Raw genomic sequence first — 19,090 nt, forward strand, 5'->3', positions numbered from 1 at the left:
CGACCTCCATCCTGCCAATCCTTAACACACTCATCTATGTCACTCATAATCCCTTCATTAGAATAAAGCTGCACTCGGGACTGGGGGACTACTGATGTGTATAAGCCCATAAAGGCCATGAACCACCCACGGCCTATCACTTGAAGCACAGTGATGTGTATAAGCCCATAAAGACCATGCACCACCCACGGCCCATCACTTGAAGCACAGTGCATAACCCAGCTGACGAGGTCCAGGACAGCTAGAGTCCAACATGACACAAAGAGCCAATGACATTCAGACACACGGCAAGAGAAGGATGAACCACATCAGCAGACAAAGATCTGCAAAGTTATTGACACTGCACATCACCATTAATGCAGCCCATCACAGCATTTATTACGACAACACCTCTCCGCCGGAACAGGACCCCCTTACCCTGAGCAAGGCGAGCTATAGCATAGGCTTTCGGCAAGGAGAGCAGGTCGGAAGGGACAGCGAAATGATTGTCAAAGGATATAAGCGAACGTTGTAGACAAGGAAAAAGGTTAAGTTCTCTATCTCGAATCCTCTTCCATATACTCCACTTCTCTTTCTAACTTGATCGTCAGAGGGTTCACTGAGGGACTACCCCGTTCCCCGTTGAACTTGTTTGCAGGATATCCGGTGGGCTCGATTTTCTGGGCTTGGCCTTGGGGAGCTTGGACCAGTCTGATCCATCCACTAGGACGAACTGTATCAACAATAATAATAATAATAATAATAATAATAATAATAATTATTATTATTATTATTATTATTATTATTATTTTGCTCAATAAAAGATAATAAATTATTACAAAAAAAAAATTGTAAAAAAGCATATGTAGTTCAGCCAAAACATGATTGGCAAAATACAAATCACAATCATTATTCAAGCAAGACCAACAGAGGATCCAATCAAAACTAGACCCATTAACCAATAGAAGATATGAAGGAGAATAAACAAATAAAAAACAGAGTGCTCCACCTCAATAACAAAAAACCTATCCAGAACACATATCTCAACTACAAACAAGTACCATCCAACCATAAACTCCATTATTTGGAGTCCCTGGGTACATAAGTGGCCCTAAGTGTTGTGTCCATGAATTTCATTAATACTGTTTATTCCTCACTTTTCAAACATTTTTTTAATGAAGATCGTGAAAACAGCATGGCCTCTCAAAGTTTTCATATGAAGAACACCCAAAGTAGGGAAAAAAAAAAAAGAAAAAAAGATTGATTCAAAACTAAAAAAATATGACTAAAAAAAGTGCAAATTGATTTAAAAATTGGAAAACTGCAAACGAAAATGGCAAATAAAAACACTAGTCGTGAGTTTGTTTTCAACTGATGTGAGAGCATCAGTATCAAACTCGTTATTTATTTATGTTAGTTATTTTATACCCAAAAATTAGAAAAGGCATAAAATCGTTGCTCCATCAAACTCGGCAAGGCAATCGGCAATTTCTATCAAACCCAAATCCCCTGCTACAAATAACCACCGATAAAGACTCGGCTATTGGACTGAAATCGGAAACTATTGAGCAATGGTACAATCTCTCTCTCGCCCTCCTCATTTTTATTTATTATTATTTTTTTTTAATCTCTTAACTTAATATTGAATCAATGTTTCAATGATTTAATTGTTGGATCAAGAGTTTGAATTGGATTTTGAACGTTGAGTGATGATACATTTACTGAATATTGAATGTAGAGTTTCAAGAGTTATGAATTTTTCTTAATTGCTTGCATGGTGCTTGTTAAATTGCCACAATGAATATGTTGCTATGCAAGACTGATATGCAGGACTGAATTTCAACCTTTCTGTAATATTGCTTTGAATGTGGAGGAGTTATGAATTTTCTTAATTGCTTGCATGATATTCATTGAATTGCCACAATGAATCTGCTGCTGTGTAGGATTGGAATTCAAACTTTATACATATTACTTTGGGTAGATTTTACACAGCACTATAAAATGCTTTTGGATAATTTATTGTAAAGCATTGTTTTTTAAAATAACAATGACCAAAGGTGGAGAGCATCTCTATGTTGGTGAACAGTTTTTGATATTAGACTCAATGACTTTTCCTATAAATTTTTATATTTCAATAAGGTCATTAAGTAGAAACAGAGTACTCTATCAAATTTCTTACATTTATTCTTCAAAGGTATCTGCATACCTGAATTGTTTACAGTTTGGTCTCAAATGGGATAATGAGTTTTACAATGTTATTGTCAAAGGAGTAACCTTGATAAGCTAGATTGTGGCTTCTTCTTCTTCTTCTTCTTTTACATGGAACTTGTAAAACTAGATAATACATTTTTGAAACAAGAAAAAAATATTAAGATTAGGTACATTGACAACTACTATCCCATATATTGATATCCATGCATGAAAATTGGTAATACACATCGAGTACAAAATACATATGTTTAAAATCTACAACTATTCATGAACTCATAAGTTATTTTTGAGTTTTGACAAAAAGCTCACTGCACTGTTGGCTGCAAGACATTGCATGGGGCCTCTAGTTTGTTGAACTACATGTAGCTTCACCCTATTTAGGTTGTCCATGGTACTTTTATGATCTATCAAATGTAGTTGCTAAACCAAAGAGTTTATTGTTGTTGCCAAACTTGGTGTCATCATTTCAGTTGTTTTAGTATGGCGCACTAAACCATGCCTTGTTCATTGTATCAGTTGGTTTGTTTGTTAATTCGGTGAACCTGTTACATAGAGAATATTGTTAAATTTGAAATAATCAGGAAAATAGGGTTTGCTTTTCATTCCTTCAAAGTCATCTCAAAATATCATTTCTCACCATTTGATTAATGGAGGGGGATCATTTAATTTTTTGAAGTTGGTGAGTGGGTGGGTTAGGGAATTTGCCTGATGAAGTTGGTGGCCTTTTAATTTATTAAGTGAAACTTAGATTGACTCATATCTTTTTTTATCATGTTTGTATAATTGATATACACTATTCTTACTAATAAATAGAATCTTAATTGGTGTCATGTATGGTATTTGACTGGTAAGAAGACAGGTTGCAAGGGTTTATTCTCTTTTGTGTAATCAAATTAATTATGATTTTACACATGTTGGGTATATATTTTAAGTCATATCTAGTTAATGATAGGCCACAATAACTTTTGAATTTGACAAGTTTTTAGGTGGTGTTTGGTTCATTAGAATGAAATGGATAGAATGGACATTTCATGTTTGGTTGATTAAAAAATAATGAGAATACATATAAATTGAATTATCATTCACCATTGCAATGGAATAATCATTTCATAGGATGGATTCTCAGACACCAATGAATACGTACTTCACCAATCTATTACAAGGGGGATCCAACCTTTTAGGTGAATTTATGATGAAATCTCCAATTCAAATGTGTAAATGTTCAAGCCAACATGGTGAAGTGGCTGGGAAGAGTCTCTGTTGTCACCCCAAATAGAATCCACCACAAAGAAATCACAATGTGGTGGCAACTTTAGTACAGAAAAAGACAATCTCCTTGTATCAGCATGGCTCAATACAAGTTTGGATGCAATACACGGAAATGAGCAAAGGCACAAAACATATTGGAATAGAGTTTGGGAGTATTTCCACAAGTACTTTAATTCTGAACGCAATCAGAATTCTTTAATGAATCGGTGGTCAACTATTCAAGTTGGAACCAATAAGTTTTGCGGGTTCTTTGTTCAAATTGAATCAATGCATCAAAGTGGAGTAAATGAGCAAGACAAGGTATATATTGTGTACATATCTAAATTAGATGTAATTGTCTTTTGTTTGAAGATGCTAATTCGTCTTTATTCATTTAATTTTTTAGATTGGCAAGGCCAAACTTATGTATCAGGGATTCCAAAAAGCATCATTTCAATTTGAACATTGTTGGAATGTGTTGAGGTACCAACAAAATGGTTATAGGAATGTGAGAAGAAAAAACCAAAAAAAAAAAAAAAAAGACTTCTGCAACATCTTCTCCTTTTGCTCTAGAGGCGATAAATCTAGCAGATGATGATGTCTCTCATGATGCTTATGTAGACTTGGAGAGGCCACTAGGCAGGAAGGCTAAAGAGCGATTGAATAAACGAAAGAGTAAAGATTCAGCTGGTTCAAATTATGCAGGGATATTGAATGGGAATATGGAAGAGAAAAAGAAAGCAAACGACAAGAAAATGGAAATCCTTGAGAAAGCGTGTCTTCAAGAGCAAGAGCAAAATCGTATTAACCAAGAGCTTGAGCAAGAGAGAATTCAAATTATGAAAAAGGAAATCCAAGAGCGATTTCATATTAAGGCCTAGTTTGGGAAGACTAAATAAGTATACTTTTTGACTTTTTATAAAATATAGGTTGAGTTTGGGTTGGGTTTGAAGTGATGTGTTAGAGAGGTGATGTGACTTAAATAAGATGATGTGACTTAAATAGGATAGTGACTTTTTGACTTTTTGTCCTTTTTCAATCATGCCAAACTTGGCCTAAACAAGAAAAGATTCGAGCAGAACAATTGAAAGAAGATGAGAGAATTATAATGATGGATACAAATGGTTTGTCTCCAATGCAACAAGAATATTACCTTCACCGCCAAATGGAAATTCTTGAAAGTCAAAGGAGTACTAAATAGTTAGTTTTTATTGGAATATATTGTTATATGCAAACATATCATGTTTTTGTTGAACAATGCCATGGTTCAGTGCACTTTTTTTTGTTAAGTATTGATTTACACTGCTATGAAAATGAATAAATGACTGCTTAGGGGCATCTATATTCTGGATTATAAGTATCTTGTTCTTCTCATTGTTATTTTTGGTGATTATTTGTTTATTAGTTGAAGTTGGACATCTTTTATGGTCTGTTAAGGCTTCCAAATGTGTAGGAAGTCATTTGGAAGCCTTGATAAATTAGAATGTGTATGTTTGTTGCCTTCAATAGAAATTTTTATGAGTGTTGTAAAGTTTCCATGAGGGAAGAATTCAAATGGAGGCTCCAATCAATTTGAGTTGGAAGTGTGGTACATTTGAGAGACTTTCTATGGTGATGCTATTTTAGTGCCTGAATAGAATGTTTAGGTCAATACCATGGTTGGTACTGGGCCTGTTTGAATTCTTCTGTAATGGTCTATATTATTTTTATATAGATTATGTAGAGAAATAAAACTGACCTGAAAGAGCAAAAAAATGAGAGCAACAGGGTAAATAACAGATTGCTGCTACTTTGCTTCAAATTCTGTTTCATCTTCCTCTGCTATCTATTTGTTCTACTACTGGCCTTGGTATGTGGGGCTACTATCAAATTTGCTATACTGCTGCTCTGGCCTTGGTTCAGGGTATATTTTGTTGGATTGCTTTACTCACTAGTGGATTGTTATGGTTCAGGTTCAATTTTGTCGAGTCCAACCCTGTGATCTATGATCTGCCTTCAATGTTTGGCAAGGCCAACCATTTGGATGAAATGTGCTTTGTTGCCTCTATAGGAGTGAATCTCAATAATTAGTTTACTGAGTTTTATGGTACTGATGTTTGATGCTGCTATATATTGAGTTGAGTCTGGTTTGGCGAGTCTAGTACTTTGTTCTTGCTATAAAGTGAATGTTAGTTTGATGTTACTATTACTACAGAGTTGATGTAGGATGTGGCTGCTGCTGGGTGGTCAATTTGTGTTGGCTAATGAGTTACTACAAGTTGAAGTCAGTTTGTTTATTGACAACTACTACTGTATTAGTGGTTTTGGTTTTCATTAGAAGAAGATAATAGGCGTGACATTTGCATTCTTTGATGAGTAACAAAAGACCTTTTTGTTTTTGATAAATAAATGTAAGACATATGGATCGCCCAGGTAGGAAAACTGATGAACTTCACTTACAATTCTGAATCTTTTTAACTTTTTACTTCAAAAACTTAGCTTTAATGGTTTAGATATATAGTGCTTGAAAATATGTTCGAATGTTCAGTATTATCTCAATGGTGTTTTGAGTTTTTTTTTTTATATTTTTTTCTCCCTTGGTGCATTACAGCCTGACTGCTACTTTTTGGAGTTTGTAGTATGTTTATTTGGCATAGAAATTTGAGCATAAGAAGGTAAGAGAGAGAGAGAGAGAGAGAGAGAGAGGCTGAATAGCAAATGTATTTTATTTTCCTTTCTGAAATAATTATTTTTATTGAATCTTGCTAAACTAAGAATCTCATTTTAAAACTTTTACATGAATCATCTGGGCAGCAGCATCAGATCTTACATTTGCAATTGAAGTTTATAGTGTCTTTTATATGTAACTCTTTCTGTAAAAATTCTAAAGTATCTTTAATGATTGGAAAATTTTAAATTACAATGACGACTAATGAGTTGTCATCATGTGACCACAAAATTTAGAATTACAAATTGCTATGATTGACTATGTAGTTGCCACAAGTGCTCGACGAGGTCTGATTGTAGTTGAGAATGAATTTCTCTATCTCTAATGCGATGATGGCGTCGAATGAATTCCATAAGTTCAGTTGTATGCTCATGTGAAACAGATACATGAGATTTTCATCGATTTGTTCATAGTTGTAGTCTTTTGCTTCATTAACATCTCGTTTATCCTCAACAATCATGTTATGCAGTATTATGCATGCCTTCATAATGTTCTTAAGTGTTTTCGTTCTCAAGAACGTGTAGGTCCACTTACAATTGCAAATCGTGCTTGGAGAACTCCAAAAGCACGTTCTATATCTTTCCTTGTTGACTCTTGAGCTGCAGCAAAATGCTTTCTCTTGCGGAGATGGAATTGTTTTGACAAATGTTGACCACTACGGGTATATACCATCTGCTAGATGGTATCTCATTGTATAATCATTGCCATTGATTGAGTAATTGACAAAAGGAGTACACCCTTCAGCAAGCTTGGTAAATATAGAAGATCGTTCTAGCACATTGATGTCATTATGAGACCTTGGTAACCCAAAAAATGCATGTCATATCCAAAGATTATGCTACTGCTTCTAAAATAATTGTAGGTTCATGAATATGACCAGAATACACAACTTTCCACACATGTTGTACAATTCTTCCATTTCCAATGCATACAATCAATGCTCCCCAACATCCCAAGGAATTCACGACTTTGGCCAATTGTTAGCAATCTAGCAATGTCATTTTCGTTTGGTGGTCTCAAAAACTTATCAGAAAAAATTGTAACCACCGCTTTAACAATTTTTTTAAAACATTTCATTGCAATGCTTTCTCCAATCCTTACATATTCATCCATAAAATCAGCCGCTACTCCATAAGCGAGCATTCTAAGTGTAGCATTCATCTTTTGATAAGAGGACAAACCAAGCACTTGAGCACCATTTCTGTTTTGAACAAAATACGGACCATGAGCTTTTATTGTAGAATGAATACAGAGAAAAAGAGAACGGTTCATCTGAAACCTTCTTCAAAATACATTCAGAAGATATATTGGTGATTCAGCAAAATAATCAAGAAAGAGCCTTTGGTGGCCTTGTAAAGTATTACGCCTAATGAACACACGACGCTGTATAGAACCACGACATGATCTTGATTCTTCCTTCATTTTGACTACTGTAACTATCTCTAACTCATCATCAGAGTCAGACTCATGGAGAATCATATTGTGTACAGAATTGCAACGCATAGTGAGAAAATAAAGACTTAATATTAAAGAAAACTGGATGAGGTGGATGAAAATTAAAGAGGAATGATCTTATTTATATTGAAAAAATATGACCGTTAGAAAAGTATCTATTTAAAAAATATAACCGTTGCAAAAATATTCATTTGAAAATATGACCGCTATAGAAGTTTCTATTTCAAAAATATGGCCGTTGCAAAAGTATCCATCTGAAAATATGACCGTTACAAAAGTTTCTATTTACAAAATATGGCCGTTAAGTGTCTATTTGAAAATTACAATTTTTCTGAAAAAATAAATAAATAATAAATAAGGAATATTTAAATTGAATGAAGAAAGAAATGGAGAGTTTGTTGGAGCATGACAAGAAAAATAAGGTTAGCTAAAATAGAAAATTAGGTTATTAGCTACAATTTGACTAAATATTTAGCTACTTTGATAAAGATGTTCTGAGTTAGTTTGGTGATAAAGATGTCCATGAGGGGTGGTCATTTGTCAGGTCGGGTCGACACTACATAATAAGAAATTTTGTGTTTATCCAAACCCAGCTTGGTCCTAACATCAGACCTCTATTACTTTCGCCCAAGTTCAGTTTAAAAATAATTATAAATTCTAAATCCACCTAGCGGGTTATATGTAAAAATAAAATAAAATAAAATATTTCATAATTAAATTCAATTACACATTATATTTCTTAAGTAAATATACTGACATAATTATAAATTGAAAGATTTTGTATATAAATTGAAAATTTTCTTAAATAAATTCAATCAAAAATCATTACAAATATGAGTTTTAATAAAATTAATAAAAATAAATTTAAATTCTAACAAAAATATATATTTTAATATATTATAATTAATTAATTAATCTAATAGCGAGGCCAACTCAATTGGATTGAAAGTACAAATTTTACATCCAGTCTATTAATATATTAAATTAAAAATATTAACTCAAACCAAGGGGCCAATATCACCCTCATCCCAACTAATTTATTAAGTGCTCGTTTGGCAATAACTTTTTTAGTTGAATTTTTGACTTTTTAAATTTTTTTAGCCCGAGACTTTTTTAGTCGTTTGATATTCTTGTTTGACTTTTTTAACTTTTTTGACATTGAAATGATGTATTTTTTTTTTTATTCTTTTGTAATTTTTTGACTTTTTTTTTATTTATTTTTGTAATTTTTTAATCGAAAATGTTTACCAAACAACTCCTATTTTGATTGATGAGTTACACCACGAGCCTAATCCCAACTAATCTATTAATTTTGATTGACGAGTTACACCATGCCTAGCATTCCTCGTCACACCATGTCATCATTGTGACATGGAGTAGCCAATTTTTACCCCTCAGATCCTTCTCCTCTCTCTTACGCCTCTCTCTCTCTCTCTCTCTCTCTCTCCATCTCTATCCCCACCCAATCGTCCCTCTCGCGCGCAGAGATCGTCCCTGCCTCTCTCTTCCCTGTGTTTTATCTGTCTCTAAACCCTAAACCCTTTGGATCTCTATCTTCGATCCATCTGAGAAACCCGAAACCCTTGAAATCGACTCCGAAAATGAAGACGAAGTAGAAACAAACCCTAAGACGAAGCAAATGAAGCCGAAACCCCTAAACCACACACAAACCCTAAGACGAAGCAAGCAGATGAAGAAGATGAACAAGACGAAAGCTTGAGATTGCTGAAATCGTCTGAAATCCGGGTATATTTTTCTGAATTCGTCTTTCTGATGATGGAGAATGGCTTATAATTTGCTTCTAATTGCTTGAGATTAATTGAGATTGCTTGAAATTTGTTTGATATTGCTTGATTATTGTTGTTGTTATTTTCTGTTTTATGGTGAATTTTGTTGAAAAATATTATTTTCTGTTTGGGGAAGTTTTTGCTGGGAAAGGATGAAGAAGGGAAGGAAGGAAAGTAGTTGGGGATGACGATCTGGCATTGCCAAAGCTTGTGCTGAATTTGGTACGTGCTTTGGCATTGCTATAATTTGGTAGCCAATATAGGCCCTGTTTGGTGGAGCTTTTTTTAAGCTAAAAGCTGATAACCAGGAAGCAGAAGTTAAAAACACCCTATCCCATATTCCAAATAATCAGCTTTTTTTTCAGTTTATTTAAGTTATTTCTGCCTTAAGTAGAAGTTGCACCGGCACGTACTCCTAAATTAAAATAATCTATAATCACCCCCGAAAGCTATAATAAACAGCCGCATAGCATGCCACTGGTGACCTGTTTTTGCCAACTCTTGCCAAAATTTGGCAATGGCAGCTCCTTTGGCAGCCCACTGTGGATGCTCAGTTTTTTTTTTTTTTTTTTTTTTTTTTATAGTTAGGGAACAGAACACGAAGCTATGAAAAGCCGTTCGCACCGACTTCCGATATCGGACTCTCCCGATGACTGGGTCGATGGTTCATGGACTGTGGATTGTGTCTGTGGGGTGAATTTTGACGATGGGGAGGAGATGGTCAACTGTGATGAGTGTGGCGTGTGGGTGCACACTCGGTGTTCACGCTATGTCAAGAGTGAGAAATCATTTGCTTGTGACAAATGCAAGAGCAAGAACACCAGGAATGATAGCGAGGAAACTGAGGTCGCTCAGTTGTTGGTTGAGCTACCCACTAAAACATTGAGGATGGATAATCCGTACCCATTGAGTGGTCCTCCTCGGCGTCCATTTAGGCTTTGGACCGACATACCCATTGAGGAGAGAGTACATGTTCAAGGCATTCCTGGTGGTGAACCTGCCCTTTTTGGTGGTTTGTCAACCATCTTCACTCCGGAGCTGTGGAAATGTACAGGTCATGTGCCCAAAAAGTTCAATTTTCAGTACACGGAGTTTCCTTGTTGGGATGAGAAGCCGGAAGCCAATGCTAAAATTGAAGAGGAAATAGAAAATCCTGTTGACAAAGGTGCTGGTGTTCTGTTCTTGTTGTCAAAGGAGAATGCTGTGGATACCCATGTGCCAAGTTTGACTGGCATGAAAAGAGAAGTTGACACAGGTGGAGGTGACAGGCTGGCGCCTTCAAAAGATGTGAAGAAGTTGGAGGGTGAGAACATAGATGTGAGACATGCAGAGGATGGTGTGAAGAAAGATAAGGCCTTACTGCGACCCTTTGTGATTCATTCCGGTAAGCACAAGAAAGAGCACTCTGGGGCATCCAAAGATTTAAGTGGAAAAAAGAAGGTCAAGGTTGTTGATAAAGAGGGGGATGCTAAGAAGAGAGCTCCACAGGTTTCAAAAACAGGTGATTTCATAAATTTTGTAAAATTGTTGTCAGACTACTATTAGCTTCTTTTACCTTATTAATTAGTGAAAACATGAATCATGGAGTGTGGTGTACATTTCATGCACATATTGATCCCAAATTTTGTTTTATTTATATTACTAGCTTCTACACCACTCTCAAGTGATGCAAAGCAATTGGAATTTTATGAAGATAGAGGTTCTAAGAGTGTCAAGACGGATACTCATTATATCAATAATGTGGATTTGAAGGACACATTGCCCAAAGATATTTTATCAGGTAGTTGTCCTGTTGTGGAGCACAATGTTGACAAGCCCAAGGACAACCTTGCTTCTAGTGAGCACCCTTCAGTAGCCTTAGTTTCAGATGTGTCTAGACATAATATTTCAGTCGGAGCAAGACTAATGGAAGAGAAAGCTGGCCATCAAGTTTCTGCAAGCAGTGAGAGTTCTAAAACTGAAAATGGCATGGCGCCATTGTTTGAATGCAATGATCTTGGAAGTGTTCCCATAAAAGAAGAGGTATGTGTTACTACGATGCTGCATGCAAATTTTATGTTTTTGTGGTTTTACTTGAGTGGTTTGTTAAGTATTTCATCCAAACTAGTACAAAATGAGCTGCCGTAAAATTGTTTCATTCGCTTCCCCTTGGCAACGATGGCCTTGCCCTGATATTAGTATTTTCCTTCATTCGTAAATAAGGGGTGGGCTACACATGTAATTACATTATATACACCTTGTTATACTAAATGTGATTACATTGTGAATGCCTTGTTATACTAAATGTAACCATGCTTCAAACTCATAGATGACATGGTCAGCCTGTTGCCATTGGCAACTAATAAATCTAACCATGTTGCTATAGTAAACATTCTATAAAAATAATTTCGATGTAACACTATACAGTATGAGAAAAATCATAGCCCTAGAGTAGAGCTATATTGCCATAGTAAGTGTTTGGTTTCTTGGTTTGTTTGTTTTAATAATAATTGTGCATGAGATCAGTATACTAGTATCATTGATATTAAACTCTAGAATTTGTAGTTAATTATTATTGAGAAATAGAAAACAGACCAAAAGGATATATGAAACTCATGTATAGATTGATGCGAATCTATGAATGAATCTATTTTGGGATATAATCTATGCTAAATAGCATGATTCACAATTAATTCACGATTCAAGTCATTTTTTAGGATTCATACAATTCATGATACTATTATTGGGGTCTGAGAAATTCTAACCACGTTTTGCAGCCTCTTCTTCTTTTATTTATTTATTGTTTTGAGAATGACTTAATACAACTTCTAATAGTGTTCAATAAGAAAATAACTAACACCTATGCTTCATTTGTTGTTATTTTCGTGATCAGAGGGTTGTCAATAAGATACAATCAGATCAAATCAAACTCAACATGTTCTTAGCTTTTTCTCATCAATATATATATATATATATATTTTTGCCTTAGAAAAATATCATAATACATTTTCTAAGGATGTTTAATGTTAAAGTTACTTGCAACCATGAATTATCTATTGCTATTTTAGTTAAATAAATAGAGTTCAATATTCTTGGGTTAGGTCAATCAGGCCCAGTGGTTCCACAATTGCTCTTTTGTGACTTTTTTTTAACAATAAGCATGCACCCCTTTTAAAGTGTTTCAGGTTTTAAAATAAAGATTTTCCTTTATTCTTTCTTTTATTATACTCCATATCTATATAGGGTTCCCTAGGTATATCGTTTCCATGTCACTCAAGAGATAATGTTATGATCTTTGAATAGTTTTGTTTATGATTGGTGAGAGTAGACCCTCATATATACTATGGAGACAATGCGTAGCCAATTAAATGGTGTAACTATTGTATAATGTGTCAAAAAAAAAATTTACTTTTATTTTTTTTAACATATATGATTGTTAAACATTTTTTTATAGTTTGAATCTTAAAGATTCTTGATTTGATTTGATTGACGATTCACAAATTAGGATTCTGATTGATGTATGCTTCTCGATTTGACTACTATGGTTGAAAACAAGCTCCAAAGCAAAATTGGTGATTTGGTCCATTTCTTTTTCTCTCCGTGATCTACATCATACGCCTTACGATATTGTTAGATTTATTATTTAACAATAAAGAAATATATATATATATATATTGTGATGTGGATCCCAATTTGACAACTTTAAATAGGCTAACTAAAAATCGCTGGATTAAATATAGACACGTTCACATACCAATATGATATCACGTTAAAATTAGTACCGCAAAGGTACACTAAAGTGATATCAACTTTCACTTGATACAATTATTCAAAAAGTTGAGCCATTCAAAAAAATTAAGCCTTTGCTGCATCATGATCAAATCCAGCATGATAGTTGATAAGGCTCAATTCCTACATAAAAAGCCTTATTTAGTTTCAGTGAATAATAGGCTTGTTGATCCAAAAAAAAATAAAAAAATAGGCAGTTATAGAATTCATAACCAGTACTTATCAAGAAAAGGAAAAGAAAATCATAGCCAGTGTTTACATGGACTCTTCTATTCCACTCATGGTGCTTGTGTTATATGGCTAGATTAACTGAATGTGATATGTGTTGGACCCCCATTCCCAACTGTTGCACTCAAATCCTGCTATGTTTGATGATGCAAGAAGCAGCAACAGCTCATATTTGCTGGAAATGAATGCTTTCTTACTTCTTACATGGATTCAAAAAGGCCATTTCTCAGTTTTGGTCCTCGTCAAGTGAGGGTGTTGGGAGGGGTAAACAGAGTACAAAATTAATCTTTGGCATAATATGCACAACATGGATACTCTTGAACCTAGGTTCTCATACGCAGTAGTCTGAGCATTTTACCTTTGCACCAAGCATTGGCCCTTTGCTTCTCGTGGGTAGTGGAAAAATTCCCATTTCCCTCTCAGTCTCATTTAATTTCAAGTATATCCCTTATTAACAACACTGTCCTATGTTATAAGTCACAACCTATTTAAGTGTGAAGGTCGCCTTCCACATTGTATCCGTAGTTTTGGGGTTCAATGAGGTCCAATGCTTAGACACCCACCCGAGTCAACATGACTTGGGTGAAAACCAAATATATGCTGACTTGGGCACTGATTGGTTTAAGCAAAATTACTAAAATGTACTCATAAAAATTAACAGTGGCTGTAATTGCAATGCTTTTGTTCCCCTCTTGTTGCTCCTGCTGACTTTTTTATTTTGCTATCTGGATGAGGTATTTATGTTGGGGTTGCCATCCTCAGTGTGTTGCATGATTGTTATTTGGTCATTGACTTGTGGTAGTATTTACTATGTGCTTGTTGGGAACTGTTTTTGAAGAGCATCTACATTTGCAACAGTGTTTGAGAAATATTAAGCATCTAGTTCACATTGTTGCCCACTTTTACTTGATGAAGTAGATCGGCTATGTTTTCTAGACTGTTTTGCCGCTAGAATGACATTTTCTTGTTGCTACATTAGGAGGTTGCCGTAGGTCATGATAATGCGAATGATAGCGGAGGAGGTTCTTTTGTAAATGCTGGCATGGGCCTTCAAAAATTAGAGCCCTTCGTGGAACATATCAGTACTGCTGTTGTGGAAGTAAAAGATGATCAGAGTTGTCAAGATCCAAGTGGTGATATGCGCCAGAGCTCTTTAGAGCCTGGTGCTAAAGTAAATACAGAAGCACATTTTGATCATTTGCAAGAGGCATTCAATGTTGAATCTTCCACTCTTAGTGATGTAAAGTTGGAGGACTTGAAACCGTTGGTTCAACACTCAGGGACTTCTGCTGATCACTTGTCTGCTAATGTTGAAATAAATGATACAGCTGTAACCAGTTTGCAGTCCAGTGACCTAAAGGTGCAAGATGTTGACAGAAGCGTAGCAGCAGTGAGGAATTGTCAAACAGATACAGCTGGTCAATTTTCTTGTGATCCCTGTCAACCCAAGCAACAATTGGAGGAGTTGGAAGGTTCCATTGCAGTGGGGAAAAGTTCTTCAGAACTTGAACATGACTCAAGAGCTTCCGAGGAGCCATCAAAATTAAGCAGTGCAATTGTAAGCCCCCCAGCACCACTCAGCCAGCGTAAAATGGCAGCATCTGTTGGGAAATCATCAACTTCATCGACCGTTGTGATCTCAAAACCACCTGTTTCTGATAATCGTAAGCCTACAAATGCCCAGAATCATAATCATGTTACAAAACGGGGAATACCTGACTGCAGTATTGGTAAGAGTGGATCAACTGATGTGGTCAGGGGTGAAGACAGGCATGAAGTGCCTAGGAAAATATTGAAAGAACGTTCAAAACCCTCTGTCAGTTCTGTGTTGAAAGCGTCACATTCAAGCAGGATTTCACATGCTTCTGATTCCAAGAAAACTGTGTCAGATTCCAAGGATCGGGTGCTGTATTCATCTTTTAAAACATCTTCAGCACAGAATATTGGACATACTTCAGGCTCTGGTGATCCTGTCAGTTCATTGCAAACTCAAAGTGCATCACATGTTCAAAATAAGATTTCAGCTTCAGGCCTACAGCAGAGAAGTGAAAAGGTTACCCAGTCAAATACTCAGCCATCAACTAAGGTGAACCACACAGTGCAAATGCAACCTCCTGCATCTTCAAACTCTCCGGCAACACTTAGTGATGAAGAGGTGGGAGAAGGACTGTCAATTCATTTTATTACACTATTGTTGTTCGCAAGCTCACCTTTCTCAACAATCCTCCCTCCTCACCCCCTTTTTTGCAGCTTGCTTTACTCTTGCATCAAGAACTCAACAGTTCTCCTAGAGTTCCTCGAGTACCACGCATGCGCCACACTGGTAGCTTACCTCAGTTGGCTTCCCCAACTGCTACAAGCATGCTGATCAAGCGGACATCTAGTTCTGGAGGAAGAGATCAGAGTTTGGTAAGCTTCCCTGATTTATTCATGGACAGAATACTTGAACTGTCACTATTTCCTGTAGTTACTGCGTTCTGCAACATAGATAGTTTATTCTATCAGGTTTGTGTGATTAGTCCTATAATACATTTTATAGGTTGCTAGAAGAAAAAGCAAGGATATGGCTAAAGATGGGTCTCGCAGTTCTCGTGAGATTGATGATGAAGCTAAGATGGACAGATTGCCGCCTTCACCTGATCAGAGGAGACATGATTCCACATGCCCAGCAGACACTAAGAAGGAATCAGACAGTGGATCTGGGAAAGGATTACATGCTGTCAAGAAGAGTGCTCCTGGCTCCACTGCGACTCTGAGCAGTGGTCCATCTTCCTCCACTGAGGCTAATGAACAAAATTTGTCATCCATGCGTAACTCACCTCAAAATGCCTCTGAGGATGATACTGGCACCATTGGGGGCCCTACACATCGCACTTTACCAGGTTGTTGCCTTCCCAAGAAGTTAAAAGAAATGCAAGTTATTCTTGAAATTTGTCCCAAATGAGTTTTTTCTACTATTTGAGATTTTTCTTACTGGTGTATCTGCAATTGCCATAGGGTTGATTGCTGAGATTATGAGCAAAGGAAAACGCATGACGTATGAAGAACTCTGTAATGCAGTGCTGCCGGTATGGTTGCTTCCATTTGACAGAATGCTTGCTACTTTCTGTTCGCACTCTTTTAATTAGCAAGTGAGAGACAGGATACTATCATTCATCTCATCTTTTTGTGCTTCTGTTTTGCAGCACTGGCCTAACTTGAGGAAGCATAATGGAGAGCGCTATGCATATTCAAGTCACTCACAGGCTGTTCTTGATTGCCTGAGGAACCGATATGAATGGGCTCAGTTGGTAGATCGCGGTCCGAAGGTATGCTTCCAGAATCAACAGGAATGATTTTGTTATTGAGTGCATTATACAGGGCCGGCCCTGAATTTCCCGGGGCCCAAGGCTAAATAGTTTTCTGGGTGGCTTTTAGATATTCATAAAAATAAAAAAAAATAAAAAACCTGTTTGGTTTCAAAAATAATTTTCTGAGTTTGCAATTCATATTTTTTTATATTTTTTGTATTTGGTAATTTTTTTATAAAAAAATTCACAAATATTATACTTTTTAGGTATATCTAGATTAGGTGTATTTACAAAATAAAATAAAATTGTTTTGCGTAAAGTACTAAAAATATTCACTAAAAACACATAATTGGGCCATAAAGAGAGTTGGAAAAAAAAATAGGCCAAATAGAATTGTGTTAACAACTAATACATATACATATATTTTATATTTTATTTTTTCAATTGGGCTAGCAACTAACATTTATAAATATTTTTTATTTGGGCCTTTTGTCAATTTGGTCAAACAAAATTTTTGAGGCCCTTTAAACTAGCCTAAATTAATGAACAGAATTGGGTCATTTTGAGTTTTTAATATAGTACAACACTAATGAATTTGGAAGCCTTTTTTTGGGCCTAATTTTTGGAGCCCTAGGCATAGGCCTTACTAGCCTTAGCCCAGGGCCGGCCTCGAGTGCATAGTTGAGGCATGCTACAGAAATAGGGTGTTGAAACCTACATTTTTTGCTATGACTAGACTATAGGCATGTGGTCTATTTCGAATTTTGTTCAATGATATCACATTATTCTTTAAACAATCATTGAATTTGTGTTGCATTCATTAGAAATCTACTCCTGCGCACATAATGCTGTCTTTAGTTTGTTCATGGTGACGTAATTCCTTTCTGATTGATTAGCAGGACTAATAGGGAGGGGATTAACAATCTATGAGATTAGTGTAGAATTGGTTATCCAGCTGGATTATTGAGATAAATAATTCCCTCTTGTCCACGTTTGTTTTGCAATAGATATGGAATATATAATTCCAATTATATGTTTGTTTTGAATTATTAGTTGTAGGATTAAAAAATCCGCCAATTTTGTTGGATAGAATGTCCATTGGAATCTAATCTAGATGACAAAAATTGTAACCAAATACTAGAATGTGAGTTCCATAGATTAATAATCCTAATCTTATATTATAATCCGCTCAATCAAACAGGCCTTATATCCACTATTTTATGTGAATCAATTGACAAATTATAAACATGTTTCCTTGAGTCATCATCTGTGAAAAATAAATAGAAGTTACAGGAAAATGTAAAAGCATTACAACCTACATAATGTGAAACAACCAGGAAACAGAAGCTATAAAAAAGTTCTGTAAGTGGAATTTAATTGGGAACTTGTTCTACCACTGTTGCTGGTTTGGGAAATGATAGAAATGCGTTTTCAAAATTTTCGTTGGATCTGATTGTGTGCCTTACGGCTTCCAACTAAACTTGAATGATTTTGTACCAGACCAATGCAAGTAAAAAGAGGCGTAAGCTAGATCCTGAGGCGCCGAGTTTTGAATCAGAGGATAACGTGTATGGCAAGGACATGACATCGAAGGAGGTAGACAGTAAAAGTTTTGAGTCGCATCGAGAAGAGTTCCCAAAGGGCAAGAGGAAAGCACGAAAACGAAGGCGACTGGCTTTGCAAGGGAGGGGCATTAAAGATGTTAGGAGGCGGCGCAAAGCAAATTTGCTTAGTGATGTTGATGATGATGTCTCATTTTCTACTTCTAGTGAGGAAAGTTTGTTTAGTGATGAAGAAGAGATACAAGGAGGCGGTGCATGTCCAGTTGCGAGTGAAGCTTCTACCAGTTCAGCTGAAATGACAACTATGTCATAGTAGTAGGTTTTTTTTTTTTTTTTTTTTTTTTTTTTTGGATTCATGATTGTTTTTTTTATCAAAGTCTTGGAAGAGGCTTTATCCATGTAATATTAGTCCTTGCAATGCATCCTTGTAGATCTGTATGAGGTTGTTTAGTTGTCTTCTTTGATCTCCTTATCCGATAGATTAACAGTGCGATGGTGGTGCTACCTTCAATGTGGAAAATGTAAAATACTATTGTACATATAGAAGAATATGTCTTTGGAAACATATTCATGAAGCATTTTTTGTAATATGATGTGTAGGCAGGCATTCTAGTGATCTGAATTTCTGAAAAACTGATATGTGAAGATTATTATTGTGTTGGATACATACATACATGCATGTTGCAATTCACTTGTGTATTGTTAGTCCTTGCAGCAGTCAGCTGTGTTTTTCTTGGTCATTAACAACAGCACATGGCTGCATGTTCTCTTTATTTTTATGCAAAAATGCAAAAGTGTGAGGTTTCCCTCTTTGGTTAACCCTTTAGGCCATGTTTGTTTGGGCGAGCATTTCCA

The 19,090-nt window shown here is 35.7% G+C and overlaps 1 protein-coding gene across 1 annotated transcript; it reads left to right on the top strand.

Moving 5' to 3' along the window:
- Window positions 1-8,890: 8,890 nt before the first annotated feature.
- Window positions 8,891-18,868, top strand: LOC114270642 (RING/FYVE/PHD zinc finger superfamily protein). The gene is made up of 9 exons (XM_028212186.2): window positions 8,891-9,346; window positions 9,972-10,888; window positions 11,033-11,409; window positions 14,363-15,538; window positions 15,634-15,792; window positions 15,923-16,265; window positions 16,381-16,451; window positions 16,569-16,691; window positions 18,174-18,868. The coding sequence occupies exons 2-9, from the start codon at window positions 9,994-9,996 to the stop codon at window positions 18,546-18,548; spliced, it is 3,519 nt and encodes a 1,172-aa protein (XP_028067987.2). The 5' UTR covers window positions 8,891-9,346; window positions 9,972-9,993; the 3' UTR covers window positions 18,549-18,868.
- Window positions 18,869-19,090: the final 222 nt, after the last annotated feature.

This window comes from Camellia sinensis, chromosome 4 (assembly GCF_055761805.1).
Source record: "Camellia sinensis isolate YWXY chromosome 4, ASM5576180v1, whole genome shotgun sequence".
NCBI classification, from domain to species: Eukaryota; Viridiplantae; Streptophyta; class Magnoliopsida; order Ericales; family Theaceae; genus Camellia; species Camellia sinensis.